This window comes from Pleurodeles waltl, chromosome 1_2 (assembly GCF_031143425.1).
Source record: "Pleurodeles waltl isolate 20211129_DDA chromosome 1_2, aPleWal1.hap1.20221129, whole genome shotgun sequence".
Taxonomy (NCBI): domain Eukaryota; kingdom Metazoa; phylum Chordata; class Amphibia; order Caudata; family Salamandridae; genus Pleurodeles; species Pleurodeles waltl.
In genome coordinates this window covers 1017532526-1017559981 of record NC_090437.1, presented here as the reverse complement: position 1 = coordinate 1017559981, position 27456 = coordinate 1017532526, and the positions used below count along the sequence as shown (strand labels likewise).

Below are 27456 nucleotides of genomic sequence, written 5' to 3'. Positions count from 1 at the left end.
TTCTAAGTAGATGTTCTGGGGAAATTCTAGTAATTTACTCCTGCTTTCTTGGTTTCTGGGCGGTGTTGTGGTTCTGACCTCTGTGCTCTCCTGATACCACCAGTGACCCTCTACACACTCCACTTACCTGGGTGGGGGTGACACTCTTGCATTCCATTTTTGTAGTATATCGTTTGTGCTCCCTCTAGGTCCACGATTCTATATTGTGTTTTACACTATTTGCACTGTTTTCTTACTATTCTTATCCCTATTTCTGAAAACTAATGCCTATGTGTGACAACTAGTGTATATATCTTGTGTATTACTTACCTTCTAAGGGAGTATTGCCTTTATAGTAATGTTGGTGTTGTGTTACCATAATGAAGTAGCTTTATTTTTGTAACACTGAGTGTATTGTTTCACGTGTGTGTAAGTGCTGTGTGATTACAGTGGTATTGCATGAGCTTTGCACGTCTCCAAGATAAGCCTTGGCTGCTCATCCACAGCTGCCTCTAGAGAGCCTGGCTTCTAGACACTGCCTACACTACACTAATAGGGGATACCTGGACCTGGTATAAGGTGTAAGTACCTTAGGTATCCACCACACACCAGGCCAGCTTCCTACAGAGGAGGTCGGGCTGATGCTGCAGCAGCAACAGCTGGCCCTAGATAGGGAGACCTTGGCAGTGGAAAGGGAAAGACAGGGTATGGGGTTAGCACCCCATGGTGGCAGTAATTTGAGCTTCAGGTACACCAGAATCAGGGAGGACTTTTATGATTCAAGGAACCTGAGCAAGATAGTCCCACCTTACAAGGTGGGAGATGACGTTTATAAATGGTTCAGTGCTTTGGAGAGGGCCTACAAAGTTCAGAAGGTCCCCAAAAGGCAGTGGGTGGCAATTTGTGGCTGTCCTTCCCTGACAAAGGAAGAGACAGACTCCTCACTGTTGGAGAGGAAGATGCAGACAATTACACAGCTTTGAAAACAGCACTGCTAGATTGGTTAGGTCTGACTACTGAACAGTAAAGGGTCAAGTTCAGAGAGACCAAGAAGGAGTCCTCCCAAGAGTGGGTAGATTTTGTGGACTGCTGTGTTGAATCTCTGGAAGGCTGGTTGCATGGGAGCAAAGTAAGTGACTTCCAGTGCTTGTATAACCTAATTATAAGAGAGCACATTTTAAACAAAGATAAAAGTAAAGGGTCTTCATCAGGCCCACAAAATTCCTCTATGGGGTGGGAATAAATCCTCTTCCTCTTCCTCTAACTTTAAAAAGCCTTAATGCTATGTTTGCAAAAATTAAGGCCATAGAGCAGGGGACATCTCCTGTCCTAAGGAAGGCACCAAGCCTTCCACCACTCCTACTCCTAGTGCCCCTAGCAGTAGCAGTAGTGGTGGACTACTAACAGTACTCAGTCCAAAAGTATAGCTGGGCTCACTTTGGGGACTACGGTGAGAACTGGGCTAGTAAGAGAGACCACTGGGCTGTCTTGGTCTATGAGGAGAGCATCATTGACTTTGACACTCTGGCTGCTTGTCCCCTTAATATGGGTAAGTATAGGCAGCATCCCCTAGTAAATGGTGTTAAGGCTGAGGCATACAGAGCCACAGGTGCCACTGTCACTATGGTGACTGAAAAATGGCGTCTCCTGAGCAACACCTACTTGGCCACACGTATCAGGTGACTGACACTCATAACAACACTTTGTGCCACGCCATGGCAGTTACAGATTTCAGCTGGGGGGGGGTTTACTGGTCCTAAGAAAGTTGTGGTTTCCTCAGACCTACCTGCAGAGCAGTGGTTCCCAACATGTTGTCCGGGGACCCCTGGGAGTCCGTAAAGCCTCCTCAGGGGGTCCGCCACTGCTTAGAAAATGTAATAATATTAACAGATTAGGTCCCCAGCTTTCATTATTGACTCAGCGGGGGTCCCCAGATTCTAGTAATGATTCAGTAGGGATCCACAGTTTCCAGTAATGATCCCCAGATTCCAGTAATGATAAATTGGGGCTCCACAGAAGTCAAAAGGTTGGGAACCACTGCTGTAGTGTGTCTGCTAGGGAATGATTTGGAGACTTCTGCTTGGGCTGAAGTGGAATTGGAGACCCATGCAGCAATGCTGGGCATCACAGGGCATATCTGAGCTCTTGGGTGCAGGGGGCCCCACCATGGAGTAGCTGTAAAAGGAACAGCTGTCATGTTCCACACTGGAGAGCTTGAGGCAACAAGCTTCAGCACAAGAGGCAGGGGACATCAGTGGTACCCATAAGGTGTACTGGGAAAACAGCCTCCTGTACTCTGAGTCAAGGGACCCCAAACCTGGTGCCACCAGGAGATTGGTAATCACTATGAAGTTTAGAGAGTTTCTGTTGACCCTGGCACACGAGATTCCTCTGGCAGGTCACTTAGGGCAAAGCAAGACTTAGGACAGGCTTGTTCCTCACTTTCACTGTCTCCACATGTTTGAAGACACAAAGGAGTTATGTCCCTCCTGTGCACCTGTCAAGCCAGTGGCAAGACAGGTGGCACCCCAAAGGCCCCCTTAATTCCACTGCCTATCGTTGGGGTACCCTTTGGGAGGGTTGAGGTGGATATTGTTGGCCCCCTTGGACTCTCCCACAGCTTCTGCAAACAGATTCATTCTGGTGGCGATGGACCATGCCATCAGTTATCAATAGGCCATTCTTCTTAAGACCGCTACAGCTCCTGGAGTAGCAAAAGCCCCTCTTGGAATCTTTTCAAGAGTGGGTTTTCACAAAGAGGTAGTATCAGACAGGGGTGCAAACTTCGTGTCTGCTTACCTTAAAGCCATATGGAAGGAGTGTGGTGTTGCGTACAAGTTCACCACACCTTACCCCCCTCAAACAAATGGCTTAGTTGAGAGGTTTAATGAAACTCCCAAGGGCATGATAATGGGCCTCTGAGAAAAACTCAGAAGGAGGTGGGATGTCCTGTTGCCTTGCCTTCTCTTCACCTGTAGGGAGGTCCCTCAGAAAGGAGTGGGCTACAGCCCCTTTTAACTTCTGTTTAAGCTCCCTCTTAGGGATCCCCTTGCTCCCCTTGATGGGAGCAACCTCTCAAGCCTCCCAAACAAGACATTCTGGACTACGTGCTTGGCTTCAGATCCCAGATGGCTGAGTACATGAAGAGGGCTACTAAAAACCTTCAGGTCACCCGACAGTTGCAGAAACAATGGCAAGACCAGAAGGCTGTGCTGACTGTATACCAGCCAGGATAGAACATGTGGGAACTGGATCCTGTGGCTCCCGACCACTCCTAGACAAGTGGACTGGTCCCCACACCATTGTGGAAAAAAGGGTGAGGTCACCTATTTGGTAGACCTACTTACTCCCAGAAGCCCTCTCAGGGTGCTTCATGTGAACTACCTAAAGCCCTACTTTGACAGGTCTGAAATGACTGCTCATGGCAACTGATGAGGGGCAGGAAGAAGAGAGTGACCCTCTTCCTGACCTTTTCTCCCAAAGGGCAGACAATGGCTCAGATGATGGGGTAGTGCCTGCAGACTGCCTTTCTGAGTCACAAAAAGATGACTGCAAAAACCTCCTGGGACAGTTCTCAGAACTATTTTACCTGACTCCTGGTCAGACCATGTGATATGAACACACTATTGACACAGGTGACAGTTTGCCTATTAAGAATAACATTTACAGGCAGCCTGATCATGTCAGGGAGTGCATCAAGTCTGAAGTTCTGCGATGCTAGACCTAGGAGTCATTGAGCCCTCAGACAGCCCCTGGGCTGGTCTTGTAGTGCTTGTCCTAAAATCCCACTCCCAGAAAGGCAAAATGGAAATGAGGGTTTGTGTAGACTACAGAGGTCTCAACACTGTTACCAAAACAGATGCTCATCCTATCCCTAGGGCAGATGAGCTCGTAGATACTCTGACATCTGCTAGGTATCTGAGCATCTTTGATCTGATTGCTGGCTATTGGCAGATCAAGTTATCAGAAGATGCCAAACCGAAAACTGCATTTTCCCCCCTTAGTGACCACTATCACCTCACTGTGATGCCCTTTAAGTTAAACACTGCACCTGCCACATTCCAAAGGCTGGTGAATCATGTTCTCCAAGGTTTGGAACGCTTCAGTGCAGATTATCTTGATGACATAGCTGTCTTTGGCTCCACTTGGGAGGATCACTAGGTCCACCTGGGGAATGTTTTAGAGGCTCTGAAAAAAGCAGGCCTCACCATCAAGGCCTCCATGTGCCAGGCAGGGCAGGGGACAGTGGTATAGCTGGGCCACCTGGTAGTTGGTGGTCAGATTCAGCCACTACAGGGCAAAATCTAGACTATTCTGGATTGGACTGCTCCTACTACACAGACCCAGGTTAGAGCCATCTTAGGCTCTGAGTACGACAGGAGGTTAATTAAGAAATATGGCTCCATTGTAGCCCCTTTAAATGTCCTCAAATCTAAAAAGATGCCAAAGAAAGTTTTGTGGACAGCTAGCTGCTAAAAAGCTTTTGATGACCTTAAACAGGCCATGTCCCCGGCTCCTATTTTGAGAAGCCCTGACTACTCCAAGCAATTTATTGTGCAGACAGATGCTTCTGAGGTAAGGACAGGGGCAGTATTGTCACAACTGAATACAGAGGGCCAGACCAACCTGTACCTTTTATAAGCAGAAGGTTGACCCCCAGGGAAAAGCGTTGGTCATCCATAGAAAGGGAGGCCTTTGCTGTGGTTTGGGCTTTGAAGAAGTTGAGGCCATACTTGTTTGACACTCACTTCCTTGTTCAGACAGACCACAAGCCTGTTCTATGGTTAAAACAAATGAAAGGTGAAAAGCCCAAACTTTTGAGGTGGTCCATATCCCTACAGGGAATAGGGACTATACAGTGGAACATAGACCTGGGAGTAGCCACTCCAATGCAGATGGACTCTCCAGATATTTCCACTTAGACAATAAAGACTCATCTGGACAAGGCTAGCTTCATTGTCCTTCATTGGGGGTGGGGGGGGGGGTGTAGGAAAGTACCCTCCTTTTGGCATGGGGACCCCAACTTTTTGCCTGCTGTCAATGTGTTTTTGACTGTGTTCACTGAGATCCTGCTAACCCAGTAACTGTGCTCTCCCTCTAAATTTGGCTGTTCCTGACATTGTACACCCCACAATTGGCATACTGTTGCCCCCATGTAAGTCCCTAGTATATGGTACTTGGGTACCCAGGGCATTGGGGGCACCAGGGAATCCCCATTGACTGCAACATGTATTATGCTATCCATGGGAGCCCATGTAAAATGTCTGCAGGCCTGCCTTTGCAGCCTACATGAAAAGGTACATGCACCCTTTCACCACAGGTCACTGCACCAGGTCACTGTAAGCTACATAATGGTAACTCTGAACCTGGGCATGTTTGGTATCAAACATGTCGGAACCATCTATGATTCCATACACTCTGGGGGCTCCTTTGAGGACCCTCACCTTTGCTCCTACTAGTTTGCAGGATTTTCCAGGCAGCCCGCACTGCTGCCATCTTTCGGACAGGTATCTGACCTCCTGCTGCTTGACCAGCTCAAGCCCAGGAAGGCAGAACAAAGGATTTCCTTTGGGAGAGGGAGGCAACACCCTCTCCCTTTGGGAATAGGTGTTACACGGCTTGGGAGGGGTAGCCTTCCCAAGCTACCAGTATCCTTTGAAGGGCACATTTGGTGCCCTCCTTGCATAAACTAGTTTGCACCAGTCCAGGGACTGGTGGAAAATGGAAAGGGGAGTAACCACTCACCTGCCTGTCATCACCCCAGGGGTGGTGACCAGAGCTCCTCCAGGTGGTCACTTGATTCTGCCATCTTAAATCCAAGGTGGACAGAGGCCCCTGGGAGTATCTAAGTGGCCAGGTCAGGCAGGTGATGTCACAGCCCCTTCCTGGTAGGTGGTCACCCTGCTAGGTGACCAATCCCCTGTCCTGGACTATTTAGGGTCTCCCTCTTGGGTGAGTCCTCAGATTCAATGTGCAAGATTCCAGCAGGACTCCTCCGCATGGTTTACTTCACCTTCTTGCTACAGGAACTGCAACTGGACCCTCCAGGAACTGACAATCTGCAATTACAGCGATGACTCTTCTTTGCAACATTGTTGCACCGGCTCCTTCCAGCAAGTGTAACATTTCCCAACTGTGCATCCTCTGAGAGTGATGAGTCTTCAGCCTACACAAGAAGCAAGAAGGAATCTCCCTTGGAGTGAAGGAGTCACTTTCCTGCATCCGTAGGCACCAATTGCAACGACGACCGGCTACATGGATCTTCTCTCCTCTGGAGCTGCATAGATCCTGCATCATGGGTGGTGGTCTGGAGTGGTCCCGTATACCCCCAGCACTCTTCCGTGCAACGCACAGTCTCCTGCTTGCTACTCCAGCGTCGTGGGACTCCTTTCCAGGTGTGCTGCATGGTCCTCACTGCGCTCAAGTGCCTGCTGACTGTGGGTCGCCTGTGGGAGTTGCCTCCTCTTCCTGTGACTCTCAGCTGCTGAGGGTCACCTTAGACTCCTCTTCTTGGGTTGCGTCCCCTGGGCCTTGCTGGTCCTCTTCAGCCCTTCAAAACCGTCTTCATTGTTTCTTGCATTTTCCAAGGCTTGTTGGTGGTTATCCAACACTACTAACAGGCTGCAACACTGACTGCCGACGTGAGACATTGACTGTACCACGTATGGAGCTTTTCTCCTGCTCCGGTGCTGCACTGCTTACCTTGTCCACGTCAACCTTGTCCTGTATCCATAGAAGGGTGGGTAGTGGCTACTGCCATGACTGGACACTCAAACTCAAACTGGACTTGGTCCCCTTCTTTTGCAGGTCTTCTTCTGCCAGGATCCACATTTGGTTTCTCTCAGTCTTGTCTGGGTCTTGCATAGTCCTTTTCTAAAGTCCACTTGCTGAATTTGGGGAAAACCAGGTAGTTACCTCTTCCTACTGGTCGCTGGGTGGCACCCTGGTACTTACCTTTTGGAGTTCCTGGTTCCTACATCTCCCCTCTACAGATTCCACTTCCTTTTTGGGGGGGGGGGGGCCTTTTACATTCCACTTACTTAGGAAATGGTTTGGTATCCCCCTAGGGTCTTTACTATTTGCTATTGTGTTTACTGTTTGCTATTTTATTCTATACTAATCACTGACTTCTAATGTGTGTATAATAGTGTGTTTACTTACATCCTGTTGGGGTATTGCCTATTCAGTATTTTAGTGTTTCTATACTAAAGTACCTTTATTTTGTAACACTGTGTGGTTCTTTCATTTGTGTAAGTGCTGTGTGACTGTATTGGTATTGCATAAGCTTTGCATGTCTCCTAGATAAGTCTTGGCTGCTCTTACACAGCTACCTCTAGAGAGCCCTGGCTTCCTAGACACTTGCCTACACCTGACTAATGGGGAATACCTGAACCTGGTATACCTTAATAACACCTTAGGTGCTCACCACAGACCAGGCCAGCTTCCTACAACTGGCAAAGAGTTTCCCGTTAATATTCAATAGTGATATGGGTCTGTATGACCCACATAGTGCAGGATCGTTGCTGGGCTTCGGGATCACTGATGTGATGGCTTCCTACATAGATTCTGTGATGGAGCCTGAGTCAGCAAAGGTGTTGTACAATTGGGTGAGGAGTGGCGCCAGGTTGGGCAGTGAAGCTGTCTGACCCCAGAGCCTTCATGGGTTTTTAGGGGGGCTATTGCCAGGATGACTTCTTCCATCCAAATTGGGCGCTCTAGAGCTGAAGCGTCCTGTTCTGGCAGATAACCTCTGAGGGTCATCTTTAGGGCCATCCAGAGAAGCATGCAGCTTACCAGAAAAAACGCAGAAAGCTTTGGCTGCTTCGGCACCTGTTTTCATAGAAGTGAATCGTCCCCACTGCACCCTAATGTCCCCACCGCACCTGAGTGAACTTTGCTACGTAGACAGTGTGCTAACATTTGTTCAGTCTGATTACTGCTCAAATCGTCCCTACTTCACCTGAGTGCACTTTGCCACGTAGACGATGTGCTAACATTCGCCCGCTCTGATCACTGCTCAAATAAAACTTTTTCTTAAGGCATAGCATGACGTACTCAGCCCTGTCAAGGCGCTTAAGAAGTAATCAGGTTTTTTTCCAGCTACCTCTATATTCCATGAGCGCCAGAGCTCTTAGGTGTAGCCTCCAACTCCTGCGCCTCTTTTTTTTTTTTAGGGCTTCGCGCTTGTCTCTGCAGCGTTGGTTGTCAGCTGCCACAATCGCTATTAGCTCCCCGCGGGTCACTAATTTCAGAGCCTCCCACACGGCTGCCAGTGGCATCTCTCCCATGTTGTTGAGCTGTAATAGGACAGTGGCCTGGGAGTATAGTAGGCTGTCTCTTAACCACCGCAGGGAATACGTCATACTACATACAGAAAGCTTCAAAGAGAGGTGAGGTGGGCCATGGTCCGAGATCGAGCGCGGAGCAGTAGTGATGTCTGTTACTAGTTCCAACAGTGGGGAGGTGGGAAGGTAATGATCAATGCTTGCATAAATCTTCTGTGCAGCTAAATAATAAGTATAATCCCTACTAGAGGGGGAAAAAAACACGCCCTACATCCTGCAGACCGCAGTCTGAGAGCCATCTATGACCCGATACTGAGAGTGCCCCACCCTGCACAAAAAGTTGCACAAATCTGTTCAGGGTTGTGTCCGTCACTAAGTTCAAACCCCCCACCCCTCCAATCAGGAGAGCTGCGTAAGGGGATTGGAGCACTGGTTCCAAGGAGGTGAGCAAGAAGGCCTGGTGTTCATTTGGGGTTACACATTCACCAAAGTAAAAGAAAATGTGCCCACTCCCAATCTGATCGCTAGCAGCGGCCCTTTAATCTCTCTTAGTGTAGACAGCACCTCCCCTCTGAAGTGTCAAGAGAGTGGAATGGCCACCTCCCTTCTTCGTTGCCGCGGAAGACCAGAACTGTTGTGGAAACCTTCGGGATTGCATTCTGTGGACACCCCTGTAGCAGAGCCGACACGACTCCGCCACAAGTCGACCCCCCCCCCGGAGTCCTGAAACAGTACCCCAGGGACACTTTCCTAAACCCAGAAGTCACGCCACCTGACGACGACCCGGATATCCAATTAAAAATATCAGAAGTGCAAGATCCGCCGCGACTTCCGAGAACCAGAAGTCAAATGGAGACGCCGAACTAGGAGGAAGACCGCAGACCAGAAAGAAGAGGAGCGGAGATGCAGACACAGGGGATGACTCTTGAAGAAGAATCGCCTCAGGGCTACTCAACACGCCACAGTGCCAGCCACGTCCCTGGAGGGACTTGGCTTTCGCAGGTACGTGCCTGCATGCTGAACCCCTCGGGGTATTACTGGTAAAATGGGCTTCATAGGTCCTTTTTCCCACGTTCGTTTTTTTTTTTTTTTTTTTTTTTCTTCTTCTTTCTTTTAGTCACTGGGTATATATTTTTTTCTTTTTCTTAGTTTGTTTCCCTTCCTCTCCTCTTATGTAGCTGTCAGGCTAAAAGGGAATACGAGCCTGGGTGCAGGGTTAAGCCTAATAAACCCTGATGACCCTATTGTGTCCTCATTCAAAGAAGCTCGTTTTCCTTTTCCAAAAGCACAGATAATTTCTTTTGGAGACTATTTACTGGACTCAATCTCTGTTGGCTTTTAGGTGAAATGTCCCGCACCCTCTACCCCTCAAAATAAAAGGTCTGAAAGAAAAGACCCTTACCTTTTATTATATTTTTTTTCTTCTTTCCTCTCCGGGGGATGTCACTGACGCCATTCTTCTCCGTGGACCGCTCCATACCTGAGAAATAAGGAAAGAAAAAGAGAGATAAAGAAGACCAGTCAGAAGAACAAAGAAAACATTTGAGAAGAGCAGAAACAAAAAGGTATACAAAAAGCACTTATAGGATTAGAACAAGATATACTTAATAAACTATCATACCATCCATTTCGTCTAGTGCGTCGTCTACTGTCAAGGTGAAATGACCCACCACAATCCCTCAGGATCAAGTGCGTCTCTTGCAGGAGACGACATATATATGCCCCGAGTGTTTGAGGAGAGAAAGGACAGCTAGCCACTTGTTGGAGTTGTTAAGTCCCCTCACATTCAAGCTAAGGATATTGAGTTCCATGGCTGAAGTAGGGAGGATATGATAGCAATGAGAGGGTTACAATAGTGTTCCATGGCTGAAGTAGGGAGGATATGATAGCAATGAAAGGGTTACAATAGCTAGAGTACTGTCTAGTTGCAGATTCAAGAAGGCCTTCTACTATGCTTCTCAGATAACCTACTAATATCTCACTATCAAGACTGATACGGGTACCCCCTGAAATATAGCAACTAAACAAACAAGCATCACAACACCATGTGAATCCAGGAATCACACCAGAATGGAAAAATTAACAAATGCAGGCGTACGTAGGCCAGGTGGGCCAGTCATACCAGTCCGCATCAGGCCAGTAACCTCACAAAGAACAAAGGGATCCAAGCCCATTCCAGAGATCCCAACGTCCCCACCACCCCCCCTAGAATATTTATGCAAGGAGACAGTATGCTGGACCCCCACCCCCCATGATGCATCATTATGAGCATTGTCCCCGCTCAATGTGGCCAGTACTGACTTCCTCTCCTGGGCCATGGTAGCAGGATCTAGTTTATGTGCTGCAGAAAGTTTGCATTGCCGGTGTCCACACTGGCATTTCAGGACCCCTGCATGCCTCTCAGAGTGATCTTAGTTGGTGCAGTTTCCCCTCTAGCCAGAAAATGAAGTAGAAGGGGTGACCCAAGAGTAAGAGATTCCAGCGTCCCGCAGGTGCGCCTTGACAGGCCAAAAGTCTCATCGTTTTTGGAGAGGGATGGCAGCCAGGTCCTGGTACAACAAGGGGAGTGCCCCTTGAACTGCAATTGGTGCATGTCTCAGGCCTTTCACAGAATAGTTTCTTTCAGTTTAAAATCTTGTATGCATACTAGAATGTCTGTAGGGGGGCTGTGGCCAGCATCAGTGGCCCCAATGTGTGACAACAATCTAATTTCAGCTTCGGGGGAGACGATTCTCCTAAGATATAACCAAAGGGGCCCTCACATAGGCTTCCAAGTCCGACCCTTCCATGGCGGTGGGCACTCCCACATGCGGATATTATTCTGCTGTGAGCGATTCTTAAGCTCCTCCGCGTGGGCCTGCAAATCAGTCTGCTGCTCTTGGAGTCATAGGATCTTCTACTGGAGCGCTTTGATCTCCTCACATCGGCCATCCTCCTTATGCTCCAAAGTTGCGACCCTCTCCCCCAATTTATCCAGGTCCCTGCGCAGTTTTCGCAAGTGCGAGGACAGGTCCCTCTTGATTGCTTGTAGGTTGTCCGGCAGAGAAGCAAATAGCACCTCCAGGAAGGAGCACATCACTGGACTCACTGTATCTTCCACGTCTGATGAAAAGTCTGTTCTGGCTTCTTGCCTTCAGAATTTCCTGGTGGTTTGATCAGCATGTCACAGAGGGTCTGGTCTTTTTTGTTCCTGGTGCTGCCATGGCTATCATTGTCTGCCACTATGCCCTTTATCGGGCGCTCACCTGGGGATGGTATGCCGACACTTAACATAAGAGGCTTCACCAGAACCTGTACTCATCCCCCTCCAATGCAACTTGGCCTCTCACCGAGCTAGCCCACTATGCATCAGTGGCGTAGCTCATCAGTGAAGGGTCCGCGTGATAGCTCCTCCAGGAGCCCAGATCTCGCCAGCTGACTGAGCCCTCAGGGGAACTGCGCAAGAGGAGGCTCTGCGTTCGGGGAATGTCACAGTCCCCAGCCTGAAGGACCACATTCCCCTTTCTTCAGGTACTCCAGCAACAAGCTCCCCCACCGCTGACCAGTAGGCCAAGCCCACCGCAGCTGCCCCTGTGTCCCAGGCTTTGCCACCTGCCACGGGGAACTCTGGCAGCTCAGAAATCTTAGGGTAGCAAGCAGACCTCCGCAGTGGTTCAGGGGATGAGTGGGTGCAGGGGAGCACAAGGAGGGGCCAAGGGATGCTACAAAGGTCCCCTCTCCCCTCTGCCGGATCCCAACCCATGCTCACCAGTCTCTTTTTGGTGGAGGCCCTGCATCGCTCCGCACCTTTAAGGTGCCAGGTCAGGTCTCCTTCTGCTGCTGCTCTCCGTCCCTCTGAGGGATGCCTCTCTGCTATTGGCGTGGCCGCTCCTGCGCAGTGGTAGACCTCAGACAGTCCCTGGAGGCAGGCCCCCCTCAGTGTCATAGCTTGTCAGGCCCACAAGGAGCTCCACATCCACTTCACCCAGACCCGGTTTCTATTATGCCTCCTCCAGTTGCCCCCAAAATCCAGGCAGGTCCCGCAATGGTTAAAGCGTGCCAGACCCGCAGGGAGCGCTATGTCTGACACTTCTGGGCCCAGCCTCCTGGCCCATCTGCCACCTTGTTGTCAGCCTCGCTAGGCCATCCACAAGGCTGCTAGCGATGCGGGCGCTCCAAAGGGGCGAGCTTTGTATGAGGGAGCAGTTTTAGCAGTTTGTTTTCTACCCTTTGCTATATATTAATTTTATTGTTATATGTTTTAGATATTATTTTCATTGTCATATGTTTTACCTTGTGCTTTTATGGCTTTCCGCAAGCCAAATAAAGTTTATTTGACTGACTGACTAATACAAATGATAGAGAAACTTACAAATCAGCTTTTAAGAAATACAATGCTAAACATGAATACCTAGAAGATAAGATTGAGAGAGCAGGGAAGAAAGCCAGAGATTTTTTGCATGATGCCAGCAGCTAGTGTGAGGTCCCATCATCCCTCGGTGGATGGGTGCAAACAGTTGGCCACCTATTATACTAAGATCTTGAGCATCCAAGCCAGTTTGTCCTCCGGCATATGATCAGATGAAGATTTACTGGGATTCTCTCAAGCCGTTTACGGCTTCCTCTACCAGTGTGACTCTCGCCACCTTTGAGCATATTTCACTGGAGACTTCTCTGACACCAGTGACTATTCTTAAATCAGTCTCTCCATCTGACCCGTGCCTGACATAATTGTTAGCATCAGGGGCCTCCATCATTAAGCCTCCGGTGAACATGGTGCTCACCATGTCACTAGCAACAGCTACAGTACCCTGTGCCCAGAAGCAAGTGAAGATCTTACCTCTGGTGAAAAGGCCCACCTCCTTGCTGCCAGCACTATCCAAGATACTTGAAAAGCACATGAATCAACAACTTTCCCTGTATCTGGAATCCAGTAACCTTCCCCATCCTAGTCAGTCCAGGTTTAGACCCCAGTTTAGCACAGACACAGTGCTTATGGAGGTCTCTGGATACATCAAAGGTATCCTAGATACCTGTGGAATTGCTGTGTTGATCATGTTAGACCTATCAGCAGCCTTTGATACGGTGCCCCACTCTAGACTTCTGGTGCAACTCCAGTCTTTTGGTTTAATGGGGCAAGCCTTGGACTGGCTCACCTCATTTTTGTCAGGCAGAACCCAACAAGTCTGCATTCCTCCTTTATCCTCCAAACCGCATGGATTGACTGTGGGATTTGCCCAAGGCTCTGTCCTAAGTCCAACTTTATCCATCATTTATCTCACTCCTCTTGCCCAGATAGCTGAAGCCCTTGGGGCAAAAGTTATATTGTATGCTGATGATATGCATCTGCTGTTTTCATGTGGCAAGGGAGAAGAGATTTCAGGAGTTCGGATTAAAACCTGCCTGAGTGTACTTTTCCGTGGGATAGTTGTACACCAATGCAAGTCAGACAAAACAGAAATTCTTTTTTGGCATTACCTCTCCATAATTTTGGAAGACCTTTTCCCTGAAGATGCTTCCCCTCCAGGCTCACAGGGAGGCATAGTCAAGAATCTAGGGGTCAAATTCAATGGCAGTTTGTCCTTTAAGCCTCAAATTAGGTCAGTGGTTGGCATGTGTTTCGGTATTCTGCATCCTTAAAACAGTTCTTACACTACCTCCCCTTCAGTGTGAAAAATAAATGGTTATTCAGGCCCTGCAAACCTCCTGGACAGATTCCCATAGTGCTCTTTATTTTAGACTACCAGAACAGCTGTTGGGCAGGCTTCAAGTGCTCTGAAATGCAGCAGCTCGCCTTCTTCTGAACTTACCAATCAGAACGCGGATGTCTTCTCATGTGTGTGCTCTCCACTGGCTCTCTACCAGGAAGACACTAGTTATGGTTCATGGGCTCTTTATCAGTCTAGTGCGGTCTACCTTAAAACAAAGTTCAGCTTCTATGCTCCATCAAAAAACCTGAGGTTGGCTAACAAACTGTTAGCAGTAGCTCCTAGAATTCGACGTGCCAGAGCGGGGCGAAGATCACTAACCTATCGAGGATCAGCAACATGGAAGCAACTCCCTCTGGTGCTTCGTGCATTGAGTAACGTCACAGCATTTAAGAAAAGGCTGAAAACTTGGCTTTTTGTGCAGGTGTAGTTGCCAAGTAGTTTCACCCCTCTGACCTATGCCAAGCACCGGGTCACTCCCTGGCGTAGCTGTGTGCGATACAAGACACTTTCATCATCACCTTTGAAGGCACAGAGATGGCCAGCAGATATAAATATGGTGGGTGATAATCCTCCAGATGTGGCAGAGGTAATAACCTCTGCCACCCTCATGGATGGCAGTCTGCCTGCCAAACTCTAAATAAGGCACTTTGGGGGTGATTCTGACCGCGGCGGACGGCGGTCGCCGCCCGCCACGCTGTTCCCGCCGAAAGACCGCGGCGGTCATTCTGGCTTTCCCACTGGGCTGGCGGGCGACCGCCGAAAGTCCGCCCACCAGCCCAGCGGGAAACACCCTTCCCACGAGGACGCCGGCTCAGAATTGAGCCGGCGGTGTGGGAAGGTGCGACGGGTGCAGTTGCACCCGTCGCGAATTTCAGTGTCTGCTAAGCAGACACTGAAATTCTTTTTGGGGCCCTCTTACGGGGGCCCCTGCAGTGCCCATGCCATTGGCATGGGCACTGCAGGGGCCCCCAGGGGCTCCGCTGCACCCCCTACCGCCATCCTGTTCCCGGCGGGAGAACTGCCAGGAACTGGATGGCGGTACCGCCGCCATGGAGGATTCTCAAGGGCAGTGGAAAGTCGGCGGGACACCGCCGACTTTCCGTTTCTGGCCGCGGCTGAACCGCCGCGGTCAGAATGCCCAGCGGTGCTACCGCCGACCTCCGCCATGGCGGTAATTACCGCCAGGGTCAGAATGACCCCCTTAGTTTCCAGTTCCCTGTGAACCACATGGCATCATGTCCATCTTTCACCCTGCTTCAAAGAACAGGCCTGAATGTCGCCATTGGCATTATCTTTTCCTTAACTAGGTGATTTCTGGCCATCAAAATTAAATATAGACCATTATAAACGGACAACCTACAGCTCGATTAATCTTTTGTGCCACTTTTTAGTCTCATAAAATTGAGAATGTAAAAAGTACTGATCCAGTTGCTTGCATAGTGGCATCAATCTATAGGTCAATGGGAGAAGCAACTGTTGCACCGGCTCTTTGCTTGAGGACAATGAATTGCCATAGGCTTATGTAGATTGTCCCTTCCGGGATCCAGACAATCTGTGTTTCATCTCTGCTGACTTTGAGGGGCTCTAGTGGTTGGACCTTCCCATCTTACCCCTTCACAGAGTCCTGGTAATGCATGTTCACCAACTCATTCTTATTTTTTGTGACCCAACTTTTAAAAGTAAACACTTTGGAAGCAAATAAGCAGCATGGACTCATTGTGAATTAAATCTCAACCAACTAATTTCAACTGAGACTTTCAGATTATGGGCCTTGTTCTGATAGCCTCTCTGACATCTAAGAGAATGCCAAGTATGCCCAATTTGCATTTTAGGAGGAAGGGGTTAGCATTTTTTGTGATGTCGTTATTGAACTTGTTCAGCACAAAATTCAGATAATTGGCATAGTGCTTCAAAAGTTTTGATAGAGTCTTGTGCTCATTTATGTTACTTATACAGAGATAGCTCTCTAAACTAGCACAAAGATTATCTATCTTGTAAAAACACTCAAATTCGTTTTTTAAATTTAATAAAGCAGTCAGGTGTCATCTTGCTGACCAAGCAAATCACAGTGGTTGTAAAAAGAGAGAATGCAAGGACCTATGTCCTATGGTTTAAGCAACTGTAACAAATACTTCATGTTTAGAAAAACAGTTGGGACACTGTAGTAGCTATGAGGACATATATACTAAATAAATACATTTCAGGACAAAAGTCCCTCACCCACCCTTGGGTGGCATGCTTCATCATTGGGCCCCTTCTGGCACCAGTCTTGGAGATCCTGATGCCAGCTGCTACCCTTATTTCAGAGAGCTCATGAGGTGCTTCTAAGGTTGATGACAAGATGGATGCTGTCTGATGAGCACTTTTGGTATCACATGAGGGAGATATAGTGCAGGCTGGCATGCTGACAGCCTCCCCTTTACCGTTCGTCCTGTGTCCCCATGAGCATCTTCTCTATTGAATGAAAGCACATCCAATGGAGACACAACCATCTTGAGTAAGCGGCAGTTAGGGTGCAAAACCTCCACCAGTGGGACAACAGAATTCACAAAGACAGACTGAATTATGGCTGTGATTTCCACAACATTTAGGTGCTAATTTTGTTAGCTGTTGCTTCACTGCCATCCTCAAGGCTATAGCTAGTGGAGTGTATCTCTTTGATAATATTGTGATGAGGAGCGTTCAGGGAGATATTTTACTATATGATACCTGTCTACACATAACCATTAGTGCATTACACCCTCTACGTAGTGAACCTGACCCTTGATCCCTCCATAAAGATGACACACTATATCCCAGTTGTATGAGAAGTGTATATACAGACTATGACACTAGTATTTACTGATTCACCTATTATAATTTTTGATCTGGCTAATCCCTACTACTCTATTTGCCTCTACAGGTTACAAATCAGGTGGATCTCCATGTTCAGCCTTAGACCACTGGTTGTAAATTCCAATTGTATATTTTTTCCAGTCCATATTTTGATGCACCTCTATAGCGTAAAGGGCTAAACTTTCCTGACAAATGCCCGTACATCTCAAGAGAGTGCTTTGGTCAGCAGAAATACATTGACCTCTCTGTGTGGGTCGAATTAATCTCTGATTTCTTTCACTCCTACTGTTTAGGATATAATAACATTTCTTTTTTCACCAGAAGATAGTTTTAACCAGTACCCATTTTCCTCTTCACTATTGCCCCTCATCTAACACTCATAAGTGCTCATAAGACACCACCTATCCGGTTATCAACCTTACAAACAACTGATGAGCTCCCTTATAGAAAGTAGCAGCTTACACCAGGACCCTCAATACTGGTGCCAGGAGGGACCCAATCATAAAGCCAGCTAACCAAGTGGTGGTTGAGAACTTTTGTATCCTAAACAAATCAGTACTTAATTTGTTTGTCCATAGTGCTCCTATGGTGTCCAAACCGATGTTCTAAACCCTAGCAAGGAGTATTTTTGTGTTTGCATAAACTGGAGAATTCTAGTGACCTATAACATCTGTTTCCTCATGGAGCAAACACAGTCTAAATTGGGAAATTGTGTTGTCAGTAATGATAAGCATTCAATTAATTTCTGTATAACTGTAGTAGTTTGACAGTAGTGCATCATTTTGTAGTTTAGGTATTAGAGGTGTGTCGGATGTATGTTATTTCACATCTGCGGGCAACATATTTAAGGACTATGCTCCACTTTAACTTAACTTTGGCGATGGAATTGGGAACTTGTAGAGTAGTGTGGTTGTACACACTAGTTGGCAGGTACTTTACATCAAGACAAGCAAGCTCCCTGAACCTTCTGCTTCAAAGATTTACTCTGTCTTTACTTTAAAATAAGAATTGCTCTCAGTCCTCTTTTACATCTAAGAGTATTTCTGATAAACATTTGAATAAAGACATTTACTCTCCTATATTTTTCCCTTCTACAGCCAATTTCATATTATGTAGGTTATGTCCTATGTACGTTTTATGTCAGATGAGCCTTTTAATTCTGCATTGATAAGAAAGTCATGTCTTTAACATGATTGAGATTCCCTATGCAGAGCAGCAAGGATTAATCCATTTCTAGATAGCTTACTGAAAAAATAAGCTGCTACCGTCTGAGCAGCATAATAAGGTTATTGATGCCAGTCCCTACAAAGTGTAGACAGAATATCTGGCTTTCCACATGCAGGTGCCAGTAAGGGAATTTTATAAAGTGGATAGATGGGCAAATCCACAAGCCTTATGAAGACATTAATGCATGGATTCTTCATTAAAAAGCAATAGTTCGTATTGGCAGGACATGCTTCCTCGAAGCCTGACTTGTGTCTTTCCTTCTCCCAAATGATCCATGCTTAGTATACTCTTTCCACGGTTTGGAGAGGGAGAGAGACAGTCAGGAGGGTAAACAAGAGATAGATTTGTGGTAGCTACTGTAATTTTATTCCTAAAGATGTCATCCCTGACAACCACCTACTAAACATCCGCTATCAAAATCTCCCATGATATCATCAACATCATCGTAGAATATGAGTCAGGAAAGTGCATGTGAGACTCAGGAAAGTGCACTAGAGATCCTTGGAGAGTAAGGGTACAATCACCAATATCAATGCATGCTCGATAGCGATCCCTCCGTTAAAAAATAGAAAACAATATCTACAAAGTAGTTAAAGCACTTTTCGCAACAATAAGTAGTGGTAGTCCTGACATGTTGGTATAGGGAGGGGACTTATTTAATCATTACAAAGAGTATTTTCCTTGTTTTATTCATAGTGTTATGTCTTACTGATCCCGTTTATAATAAATAACATATTGTATTAATTGTCATTCTTTTTTGTCATTAAGGATAAATCTCAAAGCCTTGCGGTGCATTCTGTAAGTGCCTTAATGAACCTGGATGATGACATCATTGTGACTAATATGTATTCAGGACTAACAGTTGCCCATATGTCAACACTGACAAATCAGTACACTTGCAACATTTTTGTATGTGGAATAAAATCAGCATCCAAAGAAGCAGAACTGCAAGACTTCTTCACACACATGGAATGCAAAAGTATGTTTTTGTTATCTTCTTTTGTCTGTGCATTTTTGTCAGAAAATGTGAATTGAAAGTACAGTGAACCATATGTGTTTTCTTCTTAGTGGTTTTGAATGTATGCAATAAGTAACTCATATCAAACTCAGTACTGTATGTCACAATCCTGAGCAAAAAATAGTGTTCTTCCAAAATATTGTATTCTGAATCAACTTAATAAATATTGTGAACATAAGTATTTTCAGGTAAGTGTAGACTTGATATGCTTAACTCCATATATATGTACCTTGAAAAGATACATATCAACGAGGCACTTTTATAAGGGCTTATGTATAATAACTCTATACTTAAATAGTCAGCTTCAAAATATTTTGGTAGATGATATTGTGGCTGCAGTATTTTAGTAGTATGACATTGAAAAATTAATATTTAGAGAGTATAACTATAATACAGGTAAGTCCAAAAATATTTTGTAATTTTCATGTTTTCTTGAAGCTTACAGACAGTTGACCTATGTTAGCATAATGTATTATGAGCCTGAACATCTTTAAACACTGAAAAGGAAACATTGCCTCTGCACTCATTTAGTCTACCCCTCCATATTTGTCAGGAAATGCATTTTAAATGCATATATCTCATGATTAATACAATCACAGCTATGTTTTTCTACCAGAGGTTTTGTGGCTTGGCGTGAGCATATTTCAGTCTTGCTGCCCCCTTAAATGCAAGTGCCCTCACCACTAGCTCTGCCGTAATAAAGGCTCCCTCATAGCTGGTCTGCACTTTTTCTTGAAAATGTCAAAAGTCCCTTTTTTTACCCCAGTTTAGAGTGAAGTGATAGGTAGAGATAAAAAATGACAATAATTCTAAATGTCTCCATTGATGACATTGAGGAGAAGTTATTAATGCTTCTTTGTTGCATATGGTGGAAATTCCCAAAACAGAATCATCTAATATGAATTGTAGGGAAAAGTGACCTTAATAGATCCAGCCGAAATTAAGTTGATCAGTGTCTGCAAAAATAATCTAAAATCTGTCATGGGAAGTCCAGTGTATGCAGAAACAATGGGATACCCAATTATTTTACCCATGCATGCCACCAAAAGGACCCACTTCAAAAACTGCATCGACGCCAACGCTCACAACAGTAAAGAGCTCTTCGGCATCGTCAATGAGCTCTCCACCCGCAGGACCTGCTCCAACGAACCCCCGCCATCACAGGAGTTTTGCAACTCACTGGCAACCCTCTTCCGTCGAAAGATAGAAGAAATCCACAATAGCTTCAAACCCCAGACCCACCAGCTGACTACAAACGCCCAAGAACCTAACACTCCAAGCAACACCCTCCTCCTCCATACCTGGACCCCCGTCAGCATAGAGGACACCGCCACCACCACCACCATGGCCTCCATCCACTCCGCATCACCATCGGACCCCAGCCGACACCATATCTTCAATAAGGCAAACATCATCATCGCCCCCCACCTCTGCAAAACCATCAACAGCTCCTTCGAGTCAGCCACCTTCCCAGAAAGATGGAAGCACGCAGAGATCAACGCCCTGCTGAAGAACCCAAAGGCAGACCCAGATGACCCCAAGAACTACCGGACGATCTCCCTCCTCCCCTTCCCAGCCAAGGTCATCGAAAAAATAGTAAACAGCCAACTATCCCGGTTCCTGGAAGACAGCAAGGTACTCAACACCTCCCAGTCCGGATTCCGCAGAAACCACAGCACCGAGACTGCACTCATTGCTGCCACAGACGACATTAGGACCATGCTCAACGAAGGAGAAACAGCAGCACTCATCCTCCTGGACCTCTCTGCAGCTTTCGACACGGTATGTCATCACACTCTACGCACACGCCTCCACAACGCTGGTATCCGCGACAAGGCACTCGACTGGATCTCGTTATTTCTTTCAGGCAGAACCCAGAGAGTCCGCCTCCCACCGTTCCTGTCAGAAGCCTGCAGAATCATCTGTGGTGTTCCCCAAGGATCTTCGCTCAGCCCCACGCTCTTCAACGTTTACATGGCCCCCCTGGCCAACATCGCACGTACCCACCACATCAACATAGTTTCCTACGCAGACGACACTCAGCTCATCCTCCCCCTCACGAAAGACCCTACAGCTGCAAATAACAACCTCCACAACGGACTTCACGCCATCGCCAGCTGGATGGAATCAAGCCACCTCAAGTTAAACACAGACAAGACAGAAATCCTCATCTTTGGCACCAACCCCTCAACTTGGAATGACTCCTGGTGGCCCAACTCCCTAGGAACCGCGCCCCCACCCACCACCCACGCACGCAACCTAGGCTTCATTTTGGACTCCACACTCAGCATGACTCAGCAGGTCAATGCCATCTACTCTTCCTGCTACAACACTCTTTGCATGCTCTGCAAAATCTTCAAGTGGATTCCCGTCGAAACCAGGAAAACTGTCACCCACGCCCTGGTCAGCAGCCGATTGGACTACGGGAACGCCCTATATGCAGGAATAACAACCAAACTCCTAACAAAGCTGCAAAGAATCCAGAACGCATCCGTCCGCCTCATTCTGGACATCCCACGCCGCGACCACATTTCCCCCCTACCTCAGAGACCTTCACTGGGTACCAGTATCAAAGAGGATCACCTTCAAACTCCTCATCCACGCACACAAGGCACACAAGGCCTTCCACCACAAAGGCCCAGCCTACCTCAACGACAGGCTCACCTTCCACACCCCCACCCGCAATCTTCGCTCCGCCAGCCTCGCCTTTGCCTCCATCCGCCGCACCACCGCCAGAGGAAGATCCTTCTCTCTCCTAGCCGCCAAGACCTGGAACTCCAGGAAATGCCTCAAGACATGGCTCTACGACCAGTAGCTCCCCCCCCCCCCCCCCACCGCCTTGAGACCCTAATGGGTGATTAATGCGCTCTATAAATCCTTGATTGATTGATTGGTTGATTGATGCATCCACAGTCTTGCCGCCAAACCATCTGGACACTAAGGCCCCATTTGAAGGGGAGTAGAAGAGACACTCTGCTGGCCTTACCATTGAGGAACACTGTAAGGAACAAATGGCAAGAATTAGTTACACTGTCTAACATAACACACTCCTAATCAGCTGTTACTTACCTGTCTTCCTGAGGGATGAAGTTACCTATCCAGTTGGTCTGCAGAAGAGGTTTTGTGTGATTTCGGTTTGAGTTGTGGCCTTGTTTTGCTTCAGAGATGGCAATAATGTCCAGTTTCTGCCAGAACCACTGATGATTCCTAAGTGTCTTTTTCAAAATGTACACCAGTGTCTTTGGAGAGTCTCTTGCTTTCCTGATGTTTTCTTTTCTGGATTGGCTTGTGCAACTGCCTGTTAGTATTCCACTTTGTTTTACTCTTGTGATACCACTCGGGGTCACCTTTTGCCATAACTTGTAGATATCCTGGTGCAGTGTACACCATTTGTTCTTACACAGTGTGGACTAACCATATGGACTATCATTTGAGAGAAATGCTTCTGCTGTTATCAACAGAAGGTAGATTTTGTTGTCAATGAGATATAGAAAGCAGTAGTCAATGAGGTGGAATGGCTTCTTTGCCATCATAGTTGTTTTGCAGTTAGAGTTTTTGGCAACTTCTGAAACAAAGCTTTGTTAGTCAGTCACTACAGTATAACATGCTCCTCATAAGTAGCAGTACTCTGGTAGTTAAAAACTGTTTTACAGTAAGAACCTCTTTGTCACTATTAGTAGAGTTGACTTTAGCAGGCCTAAGAAACTGTGAAAAGATTCCAAGAGTCTTCAGGGAGGAAGCAATGAAGTGGATGTTTAGAATCTAGGATGCCTTATTGGCACTACAACCCCTCATGAACATTACCTCCTTCTTTAACAGGCGAAAGATGAGGCTACACACCCTTGAGAAGTTATTGATGATGTGGCTGCAAAAGTTGGAGCACCCAGCTCTGTCATGGTGGAGGTGATGGCTTGCTCTTTTTCGGGGACCATAATAAACCTTTCGCAGAAGATCACAAACCAGGGAATTCTAACTTAGTGATAATGAAGAATACATTTTGAGCTTTGCGGAAAACCTGTCTTCTCTGAGCTTTTTCAGTGCCAACTGCACACGCTATAAATCTTTCTAAAGGGTAACCAATGAAATTAGGATTAATTGATCTGTCTAGTTCCATAGCCCGTCATTTACAAAAGCTTTTAGTAACAGGGACATCGCACAACCCAAATAAAATTTCTTGGTATTTCTAAACAAAAGTAAAAAAAAAAACAGGTGTGAAATCCTGTCTTACATCCATCATCTTCCCTTACTTTGACGAGGTCACGATTGCAAGATTTAGTCTTGGGGCATTTTATTTGGTCCAACAAGGCAGGAGGTAAAGGCAATGGTTGGCGGTGTTTTTACCATCATTTTTCCTAGGGACACAAAAGAAAGACAATGAAGCGCATGGCTGTGACTGTCTTTTTAAACCATTGACCAAGTACTTGTCCAAGTAAGCCTGCAGATAGTTGTTTTGCTTTTCTTCCAGGCAAACACTGTGCTAAATGGGATGTTGGCACTTGGTACTATATCGATTTTGCAGTCAAAAGGACATTAATTGGGGTCGTAGCTAAGAAGGCTAACATGGCGATGAATCTCTCTAACACTGTAACTATGACTCACAAATCCTTAAACATTCTCCATGCGTGAGATCCCCAAATAATGCAGAAATAATTGTAGACGGTCACTTTCCCACTACGACTTGACACCCAGGCGAAATTGAGGCTTGGAGCGGTGGCAGCTTATGCTGAGGGTTTCCTGTGTCAGGCTTTGCTTCTTACAAGATGGTGATGGCCAGTATCTGTTGAATGTGGCTTAGAGGCTGTGTCTTATGTTTCCGATGCTGGAGCCAAGGCAGCTGTTCTGGAAGAGGGATTCTTCCACAGCCTGAGGTGTTTGAAGGTAGACAAAAAAGCACCCTGGGGAAGACAGGATATCCACGCTGCCATGAGTGCTTCAGGCTTTAAGGTGCGGGGACACATTTTGGATCTTACTCCCAGGAGGGTGAAAGAGAAGAGCTGATATTGGGAGCCCCCTGCTGCTTGTGCCCAGGGGAGCCCACATCCTTCCGTAGATAAGTGGGCTGGGGGCTCCTATTCTGCACCCTGCCGGGGGAGGGTACTATTTTCTATCCGTTGCCCCTATGTTGCCAACTGAGTGCGGGCCACATGAACCACTCTTGCTTGTCTGCCTTGTTACCAGCAGTGGTGCCTCAGACACTATTAATGTGGGAAAGATCAGCCTTGGGAAGTGCATGAGACCCCATAAGATTTTGATTGTTGCCTGCCTGATCTTGAGGCCAGTTGCAGCACTCGTTGGAGGGTCCACTTTGTCTGCTGGTGCCCTCCTAATGTGTGGGAGAAGCGTGTGCATGTAATCTAAAAGTGCCCAAGCCTCTGTAAAGAAGCGTGACTTGCAGCTCTGGAGACAGCTGTGAGCCCCCAGTCACAGGACACCGTGACTTGAGGGAGAGCCTCAAACAATCATGGGCAATGCAGGTGACCTGCCACTGCACTTGACAAAACCAAGCTGTGAAGCACTCCTGCCATGGGTCTTACTACGATCACTTTATTAAATGCTACATAATTAGGGAGTGAGATGACAGCGCCAAAGTATTAGAAGTACTGCAGTGGGTGTTGTGGAAGTAATCCTCTTACCAACAGAAATATCTCCTTAAAGACCTATTCAGAACTATGCTTTGTGTGGAATTACATATACTCAATGGGAATCACGGAGACAGGGTGATCAGTTGCCTACTACCAGAGATAGATTAAACTCATCTAAAAAATGGGACAAGATGGTTGAATATGATAATCTACTTCCTGGAAACGAGGCCGGTGTGGACCCCATACTAGCTGCAGACAGAGAACTCGGCCTGATGCGTATACAGCAACATATTTCATTCTTCAAGCATTCAAGATTGCAATCAGCTGTAGGGATAAAAAAAAAAGCAAAGTTGTTCTTGATGTGGTCCTACTAAGGCAGGCTAGTGAAGAGAATCACAGAGGGTTAAGGGCAAAACACCAAACTAGAAGATACTCTCAGGTAGCTCAAAATTAATGTTTTCCAATTGGTGGCCGTACTCGAGGGACTGGCCCGTTTAGCGAAAGACCCTGAAGAAACAATCTATGATTTGTGGGTTTTCTCAAGCAGGCTGAGGACAATGACCTGGAATGTTTCCTGAACACATGGCTTCTGACAACATTATGTAAGGAGGAGCTCTTGATGTGCTGTTTTTTTTAGAGAGTCCACGGGGCCCTAATTGTGCAGTCCCCACCAGGAGTTGCAGCCTGATTGATAATAATCCTCGTATTTAATTTCAAAGATCGAGATTTTTTCCTTCAACAATTAGACTACAGAATGAGGCAAAATACAAATCACACATCATCTTGTTATTTCTAGATTATAAGAGATTGGTCCAAAAACAATGCAAATCATTTGATCAAGTTAAGTATAAATGTAAGAGACATGGGGACATAGACAAACATGCCATTGTGTCCTGCTAAACTCAAAATTGTATTTGATCCCGAAACATTCTTCTTTGACTCCCTAGACCTATGTTGCCAACTGAGTGCAACATTGGTGGAGGAAAAATCTCTGCTTTCCATATGAAATCAGCAAGAAGAATGAACAATGATAAAACACTGAACTGCCCAACGCAAAAATCACATCATATATGATGAGTCCTGGATCATGGAGAGACTGGTCATGGGATATGAGGAATGTGATTGTTATGTATGCATAGAAACTTGAATGTAATCAAGAGATGTCAGATATGCTAAGACTTGAGCTGTTATGAATTAGTTTGCTAGAGGTTCTTAAAAAATATAAAGGGTTTGTTAATGAGGTATGCGGTGGGGTGTTGAGGTTGTTCATTGTTTGCTTATTCCTTTAAACTGGGCTACATATAGATGCCGATCCTGCTCAAGTATCAATTGCACATAATTGTCAAACTTATATGGCCACTACCACTTACACAGGTAACTTTAAAGAACTGCTAAAATGTCTTTTAGTGGCATTCTTAATAAGATGAAAAGGGTGGCTGGTCTGAAGAAAATCTAGCTCTATGGAACGGACACGCTTCTCCTTGAGGAAACCCACTTGTTGGGGAATGACTAAGTGACTACAGAGATATGGCTTCTCAATAGTATATTATGCTGGATTCCATAGGGGCATCAGATGTGTGGCAATCCTAATCAGTCACTAGCTATCATTGGTTATCGACCTGTATGAACAATGTGGGATGCTGCATCTTGTTAACAAGCTCTTTGTATGGACCCCCATCACACTTGTCTCCATGTATTCACCAATCCCTCTCTCTCATGAATTCCTGTCCCACCTCTGTACTGCCATACTAAATGCCCTCCGGGTCTTGCAATTACAGGTGGGGACTTTAATGGCCTCACGACTATTGACCTAAAACGAGCTGAATGCCTGCTGGCGGTCCCACCATCCTCATATCCACTCACATCCTTTGCAACAGCCATGAGGTCAAAAGATATTTGGCATCACTATTACTCTGAAGTTGGTGGATACTCTTTTTTTTTTTTTTGGTTGAATGTGGGTATGTCTGTATTGTATTGACTATTTTGTATTCCCTTCGCATTTCTGCATCAAATAGTTGATATACATCCCCTGGCACAAGGACTGTTGTACCATACACCACTTGCGATTTGTGTACAGTGTGTTGAACTGTGGTTTCACCCACTGTGGAGACTGAGCTAATGGTGGCTGACTAAACAAGACTTCTGAGATGTCCTCATATAGAAATCCACACTAAACTTCCAACTTAATACATCTGTGGTGAAATCATCAGAGAGGCATACACAGCTGTCATTAGCAGTAGAAATATATCCACAGTGGCATACCTTAAGAAAGAACAGTGGCAGAAATCAATTGACCTTGAGTAAACAACGCAGACGGCAGAACAGAAATCTAGGGATACTTTCAGAGGCTAAATTCAGGAAACTCTAGAAGACCTCCCAGAGCCATCTATATGACTACGAAAATAAAACTGGCAAGCTATTGCAATGTTTGACTCAGAGAGGGGACACAAATGGGCATATAGCACACATTAGAGACGCAGATTACTTTTAATACACTTCTACGAAGAACATGGGCAACACCTTTGCATAGTACTGGAGCAAAACTCAACTGTTTCCATTCTGTTTGATGAATGAGCCCAATATGTGGTCGAACAAGGCAGGGATAGATACCAGTAAGACATGTTTTAAATACTTAGGAAGCAAATTGGGGTTAATGAAAACCAGGCTAGGACAGAAAATATGACCCTCCTACTTGATCACATACGTAGGGATACCCTCTACTGCTCAACCATCCCAGTATCACTGACTGAATGAATAGATGGTCAAGATGAACCTTCTCCCCAAGATTATATATGTACTTCAAAACTAAGCATTCTATATCCCTATTATGACTTTTACTT

General features: G+C 46.3%; 1 protein-coding gene across 3 annotated transcripts in view; it reads left to right on the top strand.

The window, feature by feature from the left end:
- The window catches only part of NSUN7 (NOP2/Sun RNA methyltransferase family member 7), a 1148229-nt gene that overhangs the window by 702187 nt on the left and 418586 nt on the right, over window positions 1–27456 (top strand). For all 3 annotated transcript variants that reach the window (XM_069201939.1, XM_069201936.1, XM_069201945.1), the window contains one exon: window positions 18785–18995. In XM_069201939.1, the coding sequence (XP_069058040.1) occupies window positions 18785–18995 (211 nt within the window). The remainder of the gene's footprint in view (window positions 1–18784; window positions 18996–27456) is intronic.